This window comes from Malaclemys terrapin, chromosome 5 (assembly GCF_027887155.1).
Source record: "Malaclemys terrapin pileata isolate rMalTer1 chromosome 5, rMalTer1.hap1, whole genome shotgun sequence".
NCBI lineage: Eukaryota > Metazoa > Chordata > Testudines > Emydidae > Malaclemys > Malaclemys terrapin.
In genome coordinates, this window is record NC_071509.1 from 112,720,679 (window position 1) to 112,739,943 (window position 19,265).

General features: G+C 42.8%; 1 protein-coding gene across 2 annotated transcripts; it reads right to left on the bottom strand.

Moving 5' to 3' along the window:
- Window positions 1–329: 329 nt before the first annotated feature.
- Window positions 330–18,138, bottom strand: GIMD1 (GIMAP family P-loop NTPase domain containing 1). 2 transcript variants are annotated; one of them, XM_054029551.1, is made up of 4 exons: window positions 18,061–18,125; window positions 17,802–17,894; window positions 14,588–15,000; window positions 330–1,871 (listed from the first exon to the last, which is right to left on the bottom strand). In XM_054029551.1, exons 3-4 carry the CDS (start codon window positions 14,975–14,977, stop codon window positions 1,611–1,613), a joined length of 651 nt encoding a protein of 216 aa, XP_053885526.1. In that variant the 5' UTR covers window positions 14,978–15,000; window positions 17,802–17,894; window positions 18,061–18,125; the 3' UTR covers window positions 330–1,610. The 2 variants fall into 2 exon arrangements, with proteins under 2 accessions (XP_053885526.1, XP_053885525.1); XM_054029550.1 differs by lacking the exon at window positions 17,802–17,894 and having other exon boundaries at window positions 18,061–18,138.
- Window positions 18,139–19,265: the final 1,127 nt, after the last annotated feature.

Genomic DNA, 19,265 nt, shown 5'->3' on the forward strand with positions numbered 1-19,265 from the left:
CCTGCGGCCCAATCAGCACTGAGCTGCGGCCCATGTGACATCCTCAGGGCCATACAAGTAGTAGTGGTTGCGGCCCACAATGATAAATAGGTTGAGAACCACTGCAACCCACAGAGTTACTCAGGAAGCAGGGGCCCTCATGGATAAAGGTCTCTAATGCCAGGTATTCAGGTAGTGTAGAGTTAGTGGTCTGACAGTGGATAGGTGGAACTCATGATATGTCACAGTCCTCTGCCCGTGTAGTTTTGGGCTGCTCCTAAGCAGAGACTTCTAATTTAACCGAAGTGAATGTGGTGGATCATACCCATAAATCATCACTGAAGAATAGATTCTGACCAACAAAATTAATTTAATTCAATTTTAGTACTGCACTGCTGCATGAAACAAAAATCAAGTGAATCCATTTTTGTATTTTAACTCCTACATGAAATTTCTTCAGACATACATTGTGTACAGAATCACATACTTTACTGAGACAGGAACAGCTAATTTAATTTTTACATGCTAAAATAAGCTATTTTACTGCATCACATGTTAAAAGGAAGTAGCCACAATTAATATAAAGTCATGAGCTGGCAATGGCAGCACTATATCAATTCACAACTAACCTTTTCAAATCCCCAATAACTGTTTAAATATACTTCCAAGTGTTTGTGTTTCATTTACTGTCCATCTATTGTCTAACCACTGAAATAATAAAATAAATTTCTCAGTCTTTAAATTTTCCAGATTTTGAACATCATCCATTAAGCTGGGAAAACAACAAAATGACAATAATATAAAATTAAGAGACAGGCACAAAGGAAAGATGAATACAAATGTTTTTAGATGTGCTTTGTATATATACCCCCACAGTACTAATTTTGCATACCTCTGGGAACTAGCAACAATAATTAGTTTGTCCAAATACTCCTGAATAATCTTCAAAACACGGGAGCTATTTAAACTGCCTTATAATCTACTCAGCCAAGGAGGTCTGATATTCTTTAAGAAGTTAAAACTGTGCAAATTAGGTTTCATTATGAAGTAAGGTGGGAAAAATAGATTACAGTATGAGACTTTCAGACTGTAAGATCTGAAAGGTCTTTGCAAACTGTGCTTCTATCTTAGTAAAGACTGTAGAATCAAGTGCAAAAAAATAAGAATCTGAAGGACAGTCAATTCAGGCAGGATGTAGTAGCTATTCAATAATGCACAGCAACACTACAATGGTTTAGAACATACATATTCTTATTTTCTACTCAGTAATCTGCTCTTCATGAGCTACAATATAAAACATGATGATCTGTGGTGTAATATCAGTAAACACAGTAATAAGGACACTGTCCAGAATTCAACCTGAATCTGATCTGGTGTGATAATGGCTGTTAGATAGTAGGGTGATAGGCATACTATACATGTTTATGGTAGCTAATTTTGTAGTCTACACAGTTTTCATCTATTTTATGATACGTTAAATGCAAATGTTGATTTGGGCATAAATACCCCAAGCATTTAGTGCTGACTTCTAGAGTCCTCATCTCTGTATGTCATTTTATCCCAAAGTAGAAAAGAAGATGGCTGTCAGTAAATGAGTACCTGAGAGGTAATTTGTGTTTGTCACCATCAATTTATTTAACTAGAAGCACCTGGTAACTATTTTGTCTTATAAATTCCATGATTTTTCTTAAGATTGTTTTTCTTTCCTGTTGGAGTGTGTTTGCCTGGTTGTCTACAAAAATGTATCTCTGTTGTATTGAGCTCAAAAGGTTTAACAGGGTATCAGAGGCAACATGCAAGTATTCATCTCCAGTTAATCCTGCCTCTTCTACCTTGTCTGCATGCGTAAATAGGATTGCAGTGAAGTTTTTCCATGTGGGACCCAGAAGTTCCTGTAATGATAAACAAATCTCAAATAGTTATCATTTCTTGTTCCCATCTCCCTCCTCATACACCAGAATAGATTGTGTGTGTGTATATATGTATTGACAGACCAATAAGCGTTCTCTTTCTGGCAGAAAGCCAGGTCATACAGTTTGAATTGCAAGAAAATGGCTATGATTCCTTGACCTTCAAAGGTGTTAATACCATTTATAATTGATAGGTGGTCAAGAGACTTCTTTTTGGTCACTATAAAGCAGATTGTATAAAGCTCTCATATGGAATTTGCATCCCACTCCATCCAAAAGAACAAAATAACTTCATCTCTTGGTCCCACAAAGGTTTCTGAAATACAGGAATAGTGATCTTTTCCTACTAAGATATGAAAGTTAATTATGTAAGACATTCATACTGTGTTTGTGAAAACATAATCTGATGCCAAGCAATACTAAAAATACAGTTGAGAACTGTTAATATGGCACGATGGACTCTGATATCTGTAAATAGAGCGTTCCTATTTTTTTTTTATTTATAGTCATGGATGAGGGGAGAAAAAACAAGTTTCCCTGGTAGGGCTGCTAACTGATGCTTATGTTCCCTCTTTAAATGAAGCTCAGTTGGGTCTGTTTTTATGAAAGCCTTTAAAGCTTGTTGCCTATAAAATTAATTTCAAGATTCCTTTTTTTGTTGGTTTGCCTTGCATTGTTTTACAGTAAATTGTATTTACAGTGCACATTTTGTTTGAAAGTACACTCAAGAATCAGACTCAAAGTGTGACGCCTTTATTTTCTTATCTGTTCAGCTTGTCAGTATAATTCTTTGTATGCTTCTGCTGCTTCATTGCTCTTTCATCAAAGAAAAGAAAATGTCCCTCCCCCTCCTGCACCTGTTAGCAACCTTTTTACTGTATGCATGCTAACATGGGTGACGCTACAAGGAAAACACTATTCAGTTTTAATCTTCCAGGAGTTACTAGTAAATAAAGGACAATTTGAAAAAAATCTCTTGACAATATTCTTTCAAACAAGTAAGCAGAATGGGTGATGCAAGAGCAAATTTATGCTTGTAGCATACATTATTCATTTGGATTTTTATTTCAAAAGCATCTGATACTAAAACGCAATTTAAGCAAAAGTGTCTGTAACTGGGGACGTGCAAGGCTGTATCTTGCATCAACATCTTTTTGCCATTGCAGAGTCCTGTTGATCTCCGTGGTGCTCTGTACAAACTCTGGGGGCTATGCTTGCAGATAAGAAAAAAATATGATGTATAGCCAAAATTGAGAGAACATAAGGAATTCTAGTCCACCATTATTTTTCCATAGAACCCAGGTATCAATTTCTGCTGTAAGAGCTTAAGTCTAAAAGATTTAAGGCCCAATGCTTTACAGAATCCAGTCTTTAATTTCTTATATTTTGAGAACTCTAATTATTTAGTATTTTAAAAATAGTCTGTGATCATGAAACAGGTAAGATTAATACAGTTTTTATTCTTAAAAATCCAAATCTGAATGTTCCAATAGGCTTTTATAAAGTAACTTAATAGCTTAGGTTAACTTAGAAATTAGAGATAGAAAACTCTTCCACATCATGCAGTATTGCTCCTTGAAGATATGTTTGAGAACCCAGCCTGTTCTTGAAGTGGGATTGGTATGTACATCTTCAGAGAAGAACTATTACTCTGGATCTTGGTATTAGTGCCTTAAAGGAACTCAGTGTTATACACAGTTGATATAGAAGAATTTCTTCACCCACCATGGAAATGCAGCCACTTCTCAAGGTGATGTGATATTCGTGGGTGGTTTAACTTCACACAGCAACAATGTACAATTTATTGGCACAAAATGAAGAATATCCTATTCAATAGGGAGTATTTAGGTATGTGCAGAACATGAATTATATCAGCCAAATTGTATTAAGTGTTCTAATATTGTGTAAATACTGAAAGTTACCAGTTTTAAATCAGATTAAAGTGCTGTAATAATTAGGTTGATTAGTCAATTTAGTTTCAAAATATCAGTGAGGTCTGAATTCTTAATACATAGTGTCATTAGAAATATAAAGGTCTTTCTTGTATACATCTTTCCTATCTACCCCACGTTTCTTAAATATGTACCTTTTATGTATGATTAACAGTGTCAAGTACCATCTACAGCTAGAGACCACATCACCATTTATGATAGTCAAATTAGTTCTGTTCTTCTGGGACAAAGTACCGCAAAGCCCAGAACAAGACACAGAAGAGTTGATTATAAGTAATGTTTGGGAATCTGCCTGTGGGAAAGAGTATTATAATCGGAAGATTAGGTTTGGAAGAGACCTCAGGAGATCATCTAGTCCAACCCCCCGCTCAAAGCAGAACCAACCCCAACTAAATCATCCCAGCCAGAGGTTTCTAAGGTCCAGCTTGACAAAGCCCTAAAGATGGAGATTCCACCACCTCCCTAGGTAACCCATTCCAGTGCTTCACCACCCTCCTAGTAAAATAGTTTTTCCTAATATCCAACCTAGACCTCCCCCGCTACAACTCAAGATCATTGTTTCTTGTTCTGTCATCTGCCACCTCTAAGAACAGCCGAGCTCCATCCTCTTTGGAATTCCCCCTTCACTTACTTGAAGGCTGCTTTCAAATCTCCCCCACTCTTCTACAGACTAAATAAGCCCAGTTCCCTCAGCCTCTCCTCATAAGTTATATGCCACAGCCCACTAATAATTTTTGTTGCCCTCTGTTGGACTCCAATTTGTCCACATCCTTTCTATAACTGGGGGCCCAAAACTGGATGCAATACTCCAGTTGCCTCACCAGTGCCAAATAGAGGGGAATAATCACTTCCCTTGATCTGCTGGCAACACTCCTACTAATGCAGCCCAATATGCCATTAGCCTTCTTGGCAACAAGAGCACACTGCTGATTTATATCCAGCTTCTCATCCACTGTAATCCCTAGCTCCTTTTCCGCAGAAATGCTGCTTAGCCAGTCGGTCACCAGCCTATAGCAGTGCATGGGATTCTTCCATCCTATCCTTGCTGAACCTCATCAGGTTTCTTTTGGCCCAACCCTCCAATTTGTCTAGGTCACTCTGGACCCTATCCGTATCCTCCAGCGTATCTACCGCTCCCCCCATCTTAGTGTCATTCACGAACTTGCTGAGGGTGCAATCCATCCCATCATCCAGATTATTAATGAAGATGTTGAACAAAACTGCCCCCAGGTCTGACCCTGGGGCATGCCGCTTGATATCCACTGCCAACTAGACATCGAGCTGTTGATCACTACCCGTTGTGCCCAATGATTTAGCCAGCTTTCTATCCACCTTATAGTCCATTTATCCAATCTATCCTTTTTTTTAACTTGCTGGCATGAATGGTGAGGGAAACTGTATCAAAAGCTTTGCTAAAGTTAAGATGCATCATGTCTACCGCTTTCCCCATATCCACAGAGCCAGTTATTTCATCATATCTCTTCAGCATTCAGGAGCATTGAAGCTAATCCAGAGTCTGATACCTTTTAGATCATATTGCAGAAACTTTCTCTCTGATAAAAGCTTTTCCACCACAGCCATAACACCATTTACAACAGTTGCCACTTCCATCTTGCAAAATAAAACCTGTTGAAAACAGTTTCCTATATCCTGAGAAAGGAAAAGAGCAAAAGACTTCATGAAATCTCCTAGGGATCATGCAATGCCAATCTAATTTTCCTGGGAGGTTCTTACAGCCTGGGTTGGGAGGGAAATGGAGGGGCAGTACAAAATCTTAGGTCAGTATGAAATACTTGATTGTGTCAGCCACGCTCCCTCTTTTTAGAGCTGATTCCTTTTCAGTCCAGTTGGACTATTCACTTTATGAATTTTGATATATTATGTATGCAGAAAACAGGTAACATGAAATGTGAATGTAAAATTAATGAATTTCAAATACTGTATTTTTAAAGTAAATTTACACCTCAGACCATACCTTGTTATTAACCCTTCCCATTGTCTTATGCACTCATTGAGCATCTGGATAAACAAGATGGATGTCTGAAAAGTATATGACAGCTCTTGGTGCTGATGAGCAATTGCTCCAATACACCTGGAAATGTTCAGCAAGAGCCTATGATCATAGGCAAACCAACACCAATTTACAGGCAACCGTTTTGAAGGCAGCTGTCAGATGTAATTTGAATATAGACGCCCTATATTCATCAGTTGCCCAGAAAGGACAATTTACAGAGCAGTCTCTGCAATACCCAGGTCTGAACCTAAATTGCAACCTATAAACCTTAACTCCCAGTTATTTCTTCTTAGCCACGTGGTAAGGTAAGATAATGAACATAACTGAAACCAGTTAGGGGTGGGAGACTGCAGGAAAAATATCAGAAGTGGGAGGAGCTGGGAAAAACAATAGACCAGACCCTCTATTCCAGTGGTTCTCAACCTGTGGTCCCAGGACTATGTCTAAGGGATTTGGGAAAGGCTTAAACTGAAAAGTGACTGAACAGAATTCAACTATGTATACAGACAGTAGATTTGAAAAGGGTCCATGCCTCCATTTGAAATTATTTAGGGGTCCGTAAATTAACAAATGTTGGAAGCCACTGTTCTATTCTACATCTTGAACCAGAACTTATAAATGTTAACCTGGATGTGGTTACCTTTCTACAGGCAACTTGGATTGAGCTATAGTTTTTGATGTAGGGGACTGGGCAGCTGTTGGGTAACTACTATCAACGTAGCTTCAAGCCATTCCAATTAGAATCTAAATCAGCGGTCCCAAACTGTAGGGCATATCCCCCGGGGGGGAGGGCACCACCCAGCCCGCTCTGCTTCCAGCTCTGCCGCACTCTTGGCCCCGGACCACATCTTCCGCTCCCGGCCTCGGCCTCAGTCCTTGGCCGCCGCTCAGTTCCCGGCCCCAGACCTGCCCCCAGCTGTAGCTGCAGCTTTGGCCCCCTTACCTTATCTGTGCCCTCCCAGCAGGACCGGCTCCAGGATTTTTGCCACCCCAAGCACGTTAAAAAAAAAAAAAAAAAGCCGCGATCGCAATCTGCGGCAGCAATTCGACAGGAGGTCCTTCGCTCCCAGCGGGACCCTCCGCCGAATAGCTGGACGTGCTGCCCCTCTCCTGAGAGGCCGCCCCAAGCACCTGCTTGGCAAGCTGGTGCCTGGAGCCGGCCCTGCCTCCCAGCAGGGCTCCCAGCTCGGCAGAGAGAGGGGCTGTGAAAAGTTTGGGAACCGCTGATCTAAATGATGAGATACTGTGGTGAGGAGCACGAATACCAGACAAAGGCATGTATGACAGTGCAAGATCGAGTACCCTGGTCTCTTAGGTAATTGCATATAAGATTATGAGCTTAATTGGAATCAATTAACCAGTAACAGTGGGGATTGTTGCCAGCTGGGGGCAATGGTGGTGCTAATGAGGTAATTAGCTCAACAAGGGGAAGATATCAAGTTGGTAAGACCAGGCAGTAAGGAGAGGGAGCCTAGAGAAGGAGTTTGATGTGGTAAATAAAGCTGGATTGAAAGCTTCTGCTAGATAGCTGAGTTCTCCTCCCCAATGCTTGGAATCTAAAGATTAAAGGTATGAGGCAGACTGTATATTGTGAATAAGAGACCCTGCAAATGGGCTAGGTAGTAGGGTACATTGGGTAGCTGCAGGAGCATGCTGTAGTAGAGAGCAAAGTTTTTTGCCTTTCAAATTAATTTTTTTAAATCGTGTTTTAAAATAAAAATGTCATAGGTACAACACTAATGTGCAGTTCTGGCAATTATATTAATTGCTCTATGCTATAACTAACTATTAACTGAATAATTATTAGCAACTAAGGAAAATGCTTTACTGTCCTCTCTCTCTCTTAGAATAAGCAAATATACACCTGCTATTGACTAAAGGACTGGGGAGAGGGACAGAAATCAACTTTCTTCTGCTATGGGGGGGACTAGGGAGTGTAAGGGTTTTTTTATATATATAGTCTTGTGAACATATCTGAACATCACTAATGTGACTAAAGCAGTAGGCTTTTATATTTCAATAACTGCAGCTGTATGTGTGACTATGTGCCACTCCTACTTCAGTAGTAATCAATCATATGGCCTTTACTCTGGTAAGAGGAAATATAATACCTAAATAAAAGAAATGTGTAGATCCATAGGTAGTGGCTGAAGCTTCCTATTGGGGAGGCTAGCCCTCTTTCGCACACAACTCCCTCTCAGACCCTCATCCCTGCCACACCCCAGCCCAGTGAAAGTGAGTGAAGGTAGGAGAGAGAGTGACTGGGGATGGAGCTGAAGTGAGGGGGGGGGCTTAGAAGTGGTCATGTGGGGCCTTGGTTAAGGGTATTCAGTTTTGTGCAAGTAGAAAGTTAGCAACCCTAAGCAAGAGCTCCTCCAACCCTGGGGCTGTGGCAGGGGGAGACTTTTGAGGGAGCCCCAAATCTCCCATGTGTCCCCTTCTCTCTTTCGTCTCTCCCCCTCCCCCCCCCCCCACAGTGTGAGGGGAAGCTTAGTTTCCCCTGCCCTCCATTACGTGCTGCCTATGTGTAGGTCCAACTACTGAAACGTGACCTCCTTTATATTCTGCTGTACTTGTACTAGGGCTGTTCATCTTCCTGTTGATCGTGATGGGTCAGTTTTGCCATTTCTTACATGTAAAATATAAATTGTGAGGAAAATCTCCCAAATTAGTTACTTAATGCAGTTTTGCATAAAATTTATAGCATGCTGAACATGTTTGTGCTATGAGATGGAGGGAAATATACTTGTGCTTTGCATTTTCAAAGCACTTTAAAATATTAAGTCCTGAATCCTCACTCCACCTGGGGCAATGTGTGGATAAGCATCATTCCAGTTTTACAAAGGGTGGGGTGGGAGAGAGAATTACAGAGGTTAAGAATGTAAGAACAGGGTCAGACCAATGATCCATTTAGCCATAGGCACCGAATTTCAAAAGTGCCGGGGGTGCTCGACTCCTGGCTCTGAATCATGCCCTGCTCCCACTCCACCCCTGCCCCCAAGGCCGCACCCCTGCCCTATCTATTCCTGCCTGTGCTCCACACCCCACCCCACCTCTTCCCGCCCAGTTCTGCCCCCTCCCCTGTGCATGCCGCATCCTTGTTCCTTCCCCCTCCCTCGCAGCCTCCTGTATGCAGTGAAACAGCTTTTCATGGTGTGTGGGAGGTATGGGGAGGGAGGAGATGGTGCTGATCCAGGGGGCTCACCGGTGCACTGGGGGGGAGGGGGAGGTTTTGATGGGGAGGGGGGATGCTCAGCACCCACCATTTTATTCCTCTCTCCCCCCCCCATTGTGTGCTCCAGCCCTGGAGCACCCACGGAGTCAGTACCTATGCATTTAGCCCACTATCCTATCTTCCGACAGTGGCTGGTGCCAGATGTTTGAGTGAGAATGAACAGAACAGGGCTATTATCGAGTGATCCATCCCTTGTCATCTAGTCCCAGCTTTTGGCAGTTGGAAGTTTAGGGACACCCAAAGCATTGGGTTGCATGCCTGACCATCTTGACTAGTAGCCATTGATGGACCTGTCCTCCATTAGGTTATATAATTCTTTTCTGAACCAATTGATACTTCTAGCCTTCACAACATCCACTGGCAATGAGTTCTACAGGTTGACTGTGCATTGTGTGAACAAGTACTTCCTTCTGTTTGTTTTAAAGCAGCTGCCTATTAATTTTGTTAGTTAAGTGGTTTGCTCAGGGTCAGGCAAGTGAGCATTGAAGTCAATACTAGAATTTGGGGATATCTCGCCCCGTGTCCTGTGCTCAATTCACAAGACCACACCAATAAATGAAAATCCAGAAAGGTGTAAATATATTCTAGGTGGCTTATCGATATGCTACCCCTAATATGGAGAGGATTATTGTGACTTATCAAGAATTGTTGCTGATTGCTAAAAGGTTTTCATAGTTCCAATGTCCTTTTAGAACAGTTAGTTAAAGTATAAACATTATTGTTCAGAATATACATACTTTTCCAAGATCCAGCTAGCTGCCCTGCCCTGCCCTGGTTGGTTGATGATATCATAACATCCGGCCTTTTAGAAATAAATAGGCAACCATTATATCAACTGTGGACCATAATTATAACAGAAACATGAAACAAAAGTAGTAGGTTTCCATTCAAATGGGGGTGGGGGAGAGACAGGATCATCTCCCATTTGCTTATTTCATAACATCTTTCATCTCTTTTCCAACAGAGAAAGTTGGCCAATAACATATGGAAAGGCTAAGACAAAGAATTCTGATTATTTTCCCCTTTTCCTTGCCTGTGGGCCTTCTCCCAAAAGCACCAGGTAATGGAAGGTTTATTTTTCTCTACTAGGTCAGAGTAACATTATGTAGCTCTTTAGAAAGTTCATCCCTATAGTGCTTAGTATAGACACTATGAAAAGGATAATCAACATTCCCCCTGCTGGCTGACTTTTTCAAAGAAGCTCATTCATATGAGAAGTATTTGAGAAATTTCCAATGGAAAAGTTCAAGGGAAAGGAATTTCTTCTCTCTCCACAGCCTCTCCCACCCCCAGTGCGTCCCCCAAAACACCACCAAAACTACTTGCCCCCTAGAAAAACATAATTTTCAATTGTCTGTGAGGAACAGAAAAGAATTTAGCTTTTAGCAGGTTTTTACCTGCCCCCCCTCTCCCCCCCCCCAAAAAAAAAGTTAGTCCTGCCTGAGCTGGAATTAGAGAGTCACCATATTTGCTTTGACTACAGTAACAGTTTTCTATTGTGAAACCAATGTGGTCTATTTTAAATTAAATTAAATTAGATTTAGATTAAAGCATGGAATTGAGAACCAAGTGTTTTGAATTCTTGCCCCAAGTCTGCCAAGGTCGTCTTGTGTGATGTATATATTTTTGAGGCAGTCATTCTGTGCCTTGTTGCTCTCATTTTAATTTTGAAGTGTGAAGCCCACTGTGTTGGTGTGTGGGACAGTCAACCCCAGCCCCAAATCAGCAATAGTGCTGTGAAAATCTGCTCCTGTGGCTCTGATTGGCGGAGTCAATGAGTATGCAGGAGAAACTAGTTGAATAGAGAGAATGCAGGAAATCCTGCCCTGTTGCAAGCCCTCCTGGCAAGAAGCAGCACCAGCACCAGCAGCAGCCAGCACAGTGACAGATGTGTGCTGCACTGTGCATCTGGTAGTGTGGCGCAGCCTGAGATCCAGCAACTGCTAGGGGAACCAGGATTCTGAGTCAAACCATAAGTTTGCGTCATACTGTCCATAGGGATCAGCCAGAGTTCAATGGTAAATGATTCCCCTGATCATTGACTGAGGGACTCTGGGATGACATGTTGCTGATTAAGGTGACTGTCACTGATAAAATAGGAGGTTCTTCGAGTGGTGGTTCATGTCTATTCCAATCAGGTACGTGCATGGCAGCCAGAACACTTTTCACTTAGCAGCATCCGTCAGATCGGCCTGGGCGCCCCCTGGGGTCGCGCCTTTATGGTGCTCAATATAGAGCCCTGTCGACCTGCCACCCCCTCAGTTCCTTCTTACTGCCAGTGACGGCTAGCTGGAACAACCTGTTGCTCTTGCTTGCAAGCACGTTTGGGCAGTGTCTGCTCTTCGTGTTTATAGTTCTCAGTTTACTAGTGTTAGTTTAGTATTAGTAGTTAGGTCATAAGTTTCCTTTTGGGGGTCCCCCACCAACGTTCCCCCCAGCACCAGGGTATGCCCTGGTCCCCAGGGTTAAAACTCTGAGAGGACTGTGGAAAATTTATTTCTAAGAGCAACCCGCACTCTTCCTGTCTGTGGTGTCTCGGGGAGAGCCACCAGAAGGAGTGGTACAGAATTTGCAAAGGCTTTTGCCCTAGGACTTAAAAGACTGGGAGCAAAGGCTCAAGATGCTTCTCATGAAGGCAGCACTCCAGCCACAATCCGACCCAGGGTCGGCAGAACCCAGCACCTCCTCATCAGTGCTCAATGCTTTGGCACACACAAAAGGACCCCAAGGAGTCACTGCACCACCACAGCTCCACCTGTACATAATCTTCTCTGAGGCACTGGTCTCAGTCCCTGATGCCCCAGAAAAAGAAAAGGCCAGCGAGAGGTTGCTCTCCCCCTTCCAAGCCCAAGGAGCCTGTGTCAGGGAGACCCAAACTGGGCTATGTGACCTCGGCCCCTCTGCTTCCCAGGGTCTCATTAATTCCTACCTCTTCGGGGGTCCAGTCAAGTCTGAACCCTCACCACACTCTGGATTGACATGGCGGAGAGCTCCACCTCCCCTCTACGCCAGAGGCGTTCGAGGCAGCTCAGGACCTTGTGCACCTCATGGCGCCGTCCTCCCCACAGAGGCAAGACAAGTCGCCCGTGACTGCTCAGCCCCCGATTCTGTCAAGGGGCAAGCCAGCTATAATGGCGTGCCGATCTTCATCTCTGGCCCTTCTGGACACCCTGGGCATATCATTAAGGACAGAACCAGTGGTCAAGGTCCAGATCCATGTCCTTCATCTCTCCACTAGCACCACCACCAGCAGCACTGACAGTCTTCCCTTCACCTGTGGCACTGGCATCGGCGACCTCAATACCAACAATCTTGGTTATGGTGGTCCCGGCACTGCAGGCTGCTGATGTGGCGGTGCAGCAATACCAGGTACCATGTGACCCCCTGGGTGCTGAGGGGAGTGAGCAGGGCCCATTGCCAGGGCTTTCCTCCTCATTCTCCCCAGATCAGACCATGGCGGGGACATCGATAGCCCCGGCCCTGGAGGACAACAGGGTCCTACAACAGCTGCTGCGATGGGTGGCCCAGAACTTGGGGATCCAGGCAGAGGAGGTGGTAGAGGATGCTGACACTGTGGTTGACATCCTTGCTGCTCCATACACACTTTCATCTTGCACTATGCAATCGCCCCGCAGGCCAGAGATGATGCGGCCTTTGGAAGAGCAGTGCTCTTCCAATCAGTGGATGACTCAGACCCTGCCTCCTGAACTTGGGGTTGTGAGTCGCCTGATTTGGAGTTGACATGAACAAGCACTCGAAGAAGAAACAACGGTTACTCCCCTTCTTGTAACTGTTCTTTGAGATGGGTATTGGAATGGACATGAACACCACACCCTCCCACTCCTCTGTCAGAGTAGCTGGCAAGAAGGAACTGCGAGGGTTGTGGGTCGGCAGGGCACTATATTGAGCGCCATGAAGGTGTGACTCCAGGGGGCACCCAGGCCAACCCGATGGATGCTGCTAGGGGAAAAGTTTTCCAGCTGCCATGCATGCACCTGTTTGGAATGGACACGAACAACACATCTCGAAGAACAACAGTTATGAGAAGGTGAGTGACCGTTTTTGTTATTGTTGTTAAGTGTCAGAGCAATTTTTGGGTGAATTCCAGCTAAGGCTGTGGGAGGAGTCTCCACCCCAGCACAAGGAGAGGGAGATTGAAACACTCATTTATTATAGTGAATCCCCACCACAAGAAAGTTGCTAAAGAAATGTAAAGTATATTACTCCCTGCTTAGCTTTGAACACTATTGGTATTATACGAGAGGTAGATGATCTGAGCTATACTTAAAGGTACCTATGTGGCCATGGGCAATTCACTTAAGGAAACCACAGATGGAGATATTATCTGATAAATGGGAATAACCTCTACCTTACAGGGGAGTTTTGACAAACTTTTTTTTATTTGTAAAGTGCTTTGAACTGATCCAATGACAACTGCTATAAAAAAGCAGAATAATAGTACAGTAGAACCTCAGAGTTATGAACACCTCGGGAATGGAGATTATTCATAACTCTGAAATGTTCATAACTCTGAACATGGTTGTTTGTTGAAACATTTACAACTGAACATTGACTTAATACAGCTTTGAAACTTTACTATGCAGAAGGAAAATGCTGCTTTTAAATATTTTACTTTAAACCAAAAACCAAGTTTCCTTACCTTGTCAGATTTTTTTATAACTTTCCCTTTATTTTTAATAGTTTATGCTTAACATGGTACTCTATTGCTTTTTTGTTGCTGCTGCTTGATTGCATACTTCTGGTTCCAAATGAGGTATGTGATTGACCGGTCAGTTTGTAACTCTGGTGTTCATAACTCTGAGGTTCTACTGTCTTACTATAATAGCAGTGGCTTTGATCAAACGTTCCTCTTGTTTTAGCTACAAATTATTATATAAACATTTAAATACTTAACATTCACCAAGTACAATTCTTGGAAAATGCATATGTGTTTTAGGGGGCGGAGTTAAGGTTCTGGTGGAAAGGTGTTGGCGGTGTTTTTTTTTTTTTTTTAATGTTCCTCTGGGTTTTGTGCAATTCAAAACCTCTTAATTCACTCTGTGTTTAACATAGTTCGTTTTAGCTTCTATCTGCAAATGATTAAAGTAGCATTTCTTCTCAACAGGTCTGGGTCCTTGATGATAAACCTCAAAAGGCAATACATGTAAATCCTATTATGGGGGTAAGAAGGGGGAGAAAAACATTCTTAATGGGTAAACCAGACTCACAGGCCCCTTTCTGCTCTCCTATAATTGATAACCGTGAATAATACTTGGCCACCTGTTCTGTGTTTAACTTTCTTCCATCAAATTTAACATGAAAAGTTTGTCTGCAGCACAGAAATGCCACTGAGTTTTAGCTAGAACACGCTTGGACTGTGGGAGGGAGAGGTGGGTGCATAAACTGCACCTACCTGTCTCCTTTCTACTTCAGCTGATACCGTTTGAGGATTCCTACTTCTGAAAATAGAATTGCCAGTATGTACAGGATTTTTTACCTGGACTAGCTGAATCGTGTGACTTTCTTCCTCACAAAGAGGCAAGTCAGCTCTCAGGACCAAGAGTGCTAGGTGAAGGCCCTCATCTCCAAAGTGCTGAGCCAGAGCTGCCCTCATCGCTTGCTGCACCTCTTCTTTGCTCAGGCTGCTGTGAGGATACCCTGGTGTGTCCATCACGTGAACCCGCAGGGCTAGCTCATGGCTATTTCGGCGTGTGAAGGCTGAGATGCGGCAGCTGCATCCGAGACGGCAGCATGTGGTCACGGAGCTTGGGGATAGATGGCTGTCAAAGTCAAAGCTGCCCAGAAGGCTATTCCCAGCAGCACTTTTGCCACTCTGGGTCCTTCCAACCAAGAGAAGATTGATGGTCATCTCGTCGGTGTCACACATTGTATCTGCCTCTGTCCACACACCTGTTTCAGCAAATCCAGAACAAATATTAACAGCTGTTTTAGCTGGGTGATACCTAAGCAACTTTCAAAAATAACCACTAAACCATAAGAACTGCATCTTGCAGCACTTTGACCTGCTCTGACTGAAGCACTTTGGCACTTGACTCTGCACACTGCCCATCAGAGAAGTATCTGTGGCTGACCCCAAGGAGCATTCCTCTGTATCCACTGTCCACCCTTGCTATCCACAAATAGAGAACCCCAATTTGAGGTGCCAGAGCAATTGTCCCACATCAGCAGATCTCCCATATCAAGAGATTGCAGAATCAGGAAGAACCAGGAGGGAGTTGAGAGAAACTAAGGAGGATAACTGACCAATGTAGGGGAAACAATCCAGCTAAGGAGAGAACAATGGGGGAGGGGGTGGGAAAGCCCCTACAGATGAGAAGGTGACAGGGAGAGAACAGAAGGGAGAGGAGTAAGTTCTGTAGCTCCCAAATGACTGTGTTTTGTGAGTTAAGCCTTAATCTAGCCCTAGAAATCTGATGGCATGACGGAAGCCGCTCAAACCCCACAAAACATGGGGAACAGCTTGGGGAGCCTGTCCTCCACCATATGGGTAGCTGAGATGCTGTTCCAGCAGCCATCCTCTAAGGTGAAGACAGAGCCCAGAAATTGGTCTCCCCTCTGTCAAACAGCTGTTTAGAGTTGCACACTTGAGCGGTACCACAGGTCAATGTTGTCCCAAAACTGTCCCAAAGCTGTCAATAGAGGGCGATTCAGAAGTTCCTGTTCCAGAACAAACACTCCAGAACAGGTGCCCTCTACCCGTTTCCAAGATGATGCTGGCATAGCAACATCTGCCAACATTCCAGACTCTTCAGGTTGTAACTCTAGAAATTTGTGTAATCCAGTTTAGTGAGGCAAAGTAGGTAAGGTAATATCTTTTATTGGACCAACTTCTGTTGGTGAGAGAGACAAGCTTTTGGTGTGTGTGGTTTGTGGGTTTTTTGTTTTTTTGTTTTTCTTTTTTCCCCTTTGCTGGTGTCAGTATGTTCCAGAGAGTTTTTAATGTACGGGTGATGATGGTTGAAGTTTTTCATGTTAACAGGCTACTTCATCTTGAATGGTCCCTTGAAATATGTATTAACTACAGTAACTCCTCAGTTAACCTTTGTAATTATGTTCCTGAAAAACACTATTTTAAGTGAAACCATGTTAAGCAAAATCAATTTTCCCATAAGAATTAATGTAAATAGGGGAGGTTAGGTTCCAGGGAATTTTTTTTCACTAGACAAAAGACATCATATACATATGCAGTATAAGTTTTTTAAACAATTTAATACTGTACTCACAAATGATGATTGTGAAGCTTGATTGAGGCAGGGGCATAGCGGGGTTCGGGCATGGAGACTTGACTCACTCCGCCTGCCTGGCGCTCCTGCCTGGGAGCGGGGTCGAGGGCTTGCCCACTCCCCGGCTGGAACGCTGGGCAGGCGGAGTGGGGTAAGCCCCCCGACCAGAATGCCGGGCAGGCAGAGCAGGGTGAGCCAAACAACCTTATAACAGAACATTGCGTGACTTTAAACAAGTATGTTCTAATAGATCAGCAACCTAATAACGAAACAATGTTAACAGGGACAACTTAAAGTGAGGAGTTACTGTACTTATGGTAAACAATGTGTTTCACCTGTGACACTCTGAGCATGTCTACACAGCAAAGAGAAACCCATGGCTGGCACAGGCCAGTTGTCTTGGGCTGTGGAGCCCGGAAGTCTACATAGCTATATAATAGTGCCACAGACTGAGCACTGTGAGCCAGAGGAAATGTACTCGGAGGATATCTAGTTTCTGTGTAGACTTAACCTCTGAGTACATTTCCCAGATCTGAGGAAGAGCTCTGTGTAAGCTCGAAAGCTTGTCTCTCTCCAATAGAAGTTTCCAGTAAAAGATATTAACTCACCCACCTTGCCTCTCTAATATCCTTGTACCACCACTGCTACAACCACACTGGATGATACATTTTAGATTTGTATAGCACCAATCACTGTAGGACCTAGGGAAGGGAAAGGTGATGATTGATGGTGATAGAGAGGACCGGCAACTAATTGTTTTCAATGTATACATACACAAATGTAACAACTAAAAAGAGAGCTCCTCTTTATAGTGCCTATTAATTTAAAATAATGTAGTATCTTAAGAGCCTTTACTACCTGGATCCAGACCATTGATTGTCTCAAATGGACTTTACATAAATTTTATAGTTTAAAAATAATTAGGATTTCAGAGACCTATCAAAAAAGACAATGCCCATATTTGGGAATAAAGGGTTGGTCTAGGTAAGCAGTGACACTAGAAATTTCACAAACATTGTTTAAAGGACTGAGATATTTAGTGTGCATATTCCTAGAATTCATATTCAGTGAATAATTTTAGAATGGCCGTCACCCAACATTGCACATTTAACAGGTACAACAGAGCCTAAATAAAGAGGTTATTTTAACTAGCCCTCATGTTACAGGAGACACTAGATCTTACATGTAGCAATAATGCTTAACAAACTCGTGAATCCATCCTCTAACTATTGAAGTACAGAAATTGAACTTTCTAAGACATATTAACGAAGGGGGGGGGGAATAACTGTTTAATCATTTATGGAAAAACCTAGGAAAACAGGCACTTTATTAACTTCACTGAAAATGAACTGAGAAAATTGAGAGAGTTGATTGAATTAATAATCTTCCCTTACCCACTTCAGATTCATTAAACCTGTTTAGGAAGGTGTTTATTTTTAAACACTTTCCAACTGCTGTCCCTATTACCTGGGACTGTTTGTCACCGTGAACTGGATTTTCAGAAATGCCAAGCATCCCCACCACCAACTGAAGTCAAAGGGAGCTGCACATGCTCGGAACCTTTGAAAATCAAGCACAGGGATGCAGATCAGCATAGGAAAATCACAGGAAGATGGCTGCATACGCTTCTCTACAGTATTAAGTATCGCTTTTTATCACTGATTTTTGCTGCTTTTTTCCCCCTGTTCCTAAATTCATAACTTGTCTGTTTCAGTGTGTCACTTACCTCACTTTCCCTTAAGTCTTCCTCAACCAAGACTTCATTCAGACTCTGCTGGTTTTCAGTTTGAACTTTGAAACTGACAACGGCAGTCTACCACACAGAGACTGATACGCACTGATACTCTAGTTAATCTATTACTGAGAAATCCTCATTTATACCTGATAAGTCTGTCCAATAATCAGCATCGCCCATTAACTTCCTTTTAGTTGCCTGCAGTTTTGAGTTCTGGTTTCCCTAGGGACCACTTGAAAATGGCTTCCATAAATATACCTTCATTTGTACCAACTGTTTGAACTAGAACTCTTTTTTGGGAAGTAGTGAGGAGGGTTTTAGTGATAATTTCACCTCCCCATATTTTTAAACCATGCATAATAAAATGCCAGAGATACATGGGTGTACAAAGCAAACATTTTCTTTTACTTTTATGATGACCTTATTAAAATTTCATTTTGCAGTACCTACCAATATTTCACAGCATGATTTAAAATAAATGACCTGAAACCCATTCAATCCATAAAAATGCACTGAGATTAAGGCCCAGATCCTCTAAGATATTTAGCCACCTGACTCACTAAAATCAATTGGAGTTAAGTGCCTAAAATATGTTTGAGGATCTGAACTTAAAACCCTCCATTTAGACAGAGTAGTCATAGGGACCATCGCTAAGAGTGAAAGAATGGTTCAATCTCCACTAAGTTCATGAGACTATAGCATTGTGAAAACCAAACCCTAGCCTTAATTTGGCCTCAACCCTAGCCTAACTATAACAGCCCAGGTCTGAATTGCACCCTCAGACCACTTCTGTACCTAATATCAGTTTTGTGTATTGGCTGTAGCTCATGCAGTATACTTTTAGTAGTATTGGCCAATTGAGCCAATATCGTGGTAACAGTGGGGTCAGAGCTCTTCTGGTGACCCATCCAGTTAGTACTCTGCCTAAAACTGAAACATTCAGCTGACTCATTGTGGCAGCCTGCAGCTTGTTTCCTCCAGGATGGGTTAATGGACATAGGCGAAGGCTGTGGTTGATATTACTGGTTTTGAGTTGCTAAGGCTATGTCTTGACTACAAAATTAAGTCAATGTAAGTTACGTTGATGATCCTCTGCCGCTGTAATTAAACCGTTTGTGCCCATCGGCACAACTACATGGGGGTAGGCTCAGCATCCCATGATGCAGTTTTTTTGTCCCATCATTCTATGGGCTTGG

Excerpts from the sequence above, each read along its gene's own strand:
- GIMD1 (XM_054029550.1), bottom strand. The coding sequence starts at position 14,977 with ATGTGTGACACCGACGAGATGACCATCAATCTTCTCTTGGTTGGAAGG. Across the intron at positions 1,872-14,587 it reads ACACGATTCAGCTAGTCCAG|GAACTTCTGGGTCCCACATG; the intron begins GTAAAAAATCCT and ends TTATCATTACAG.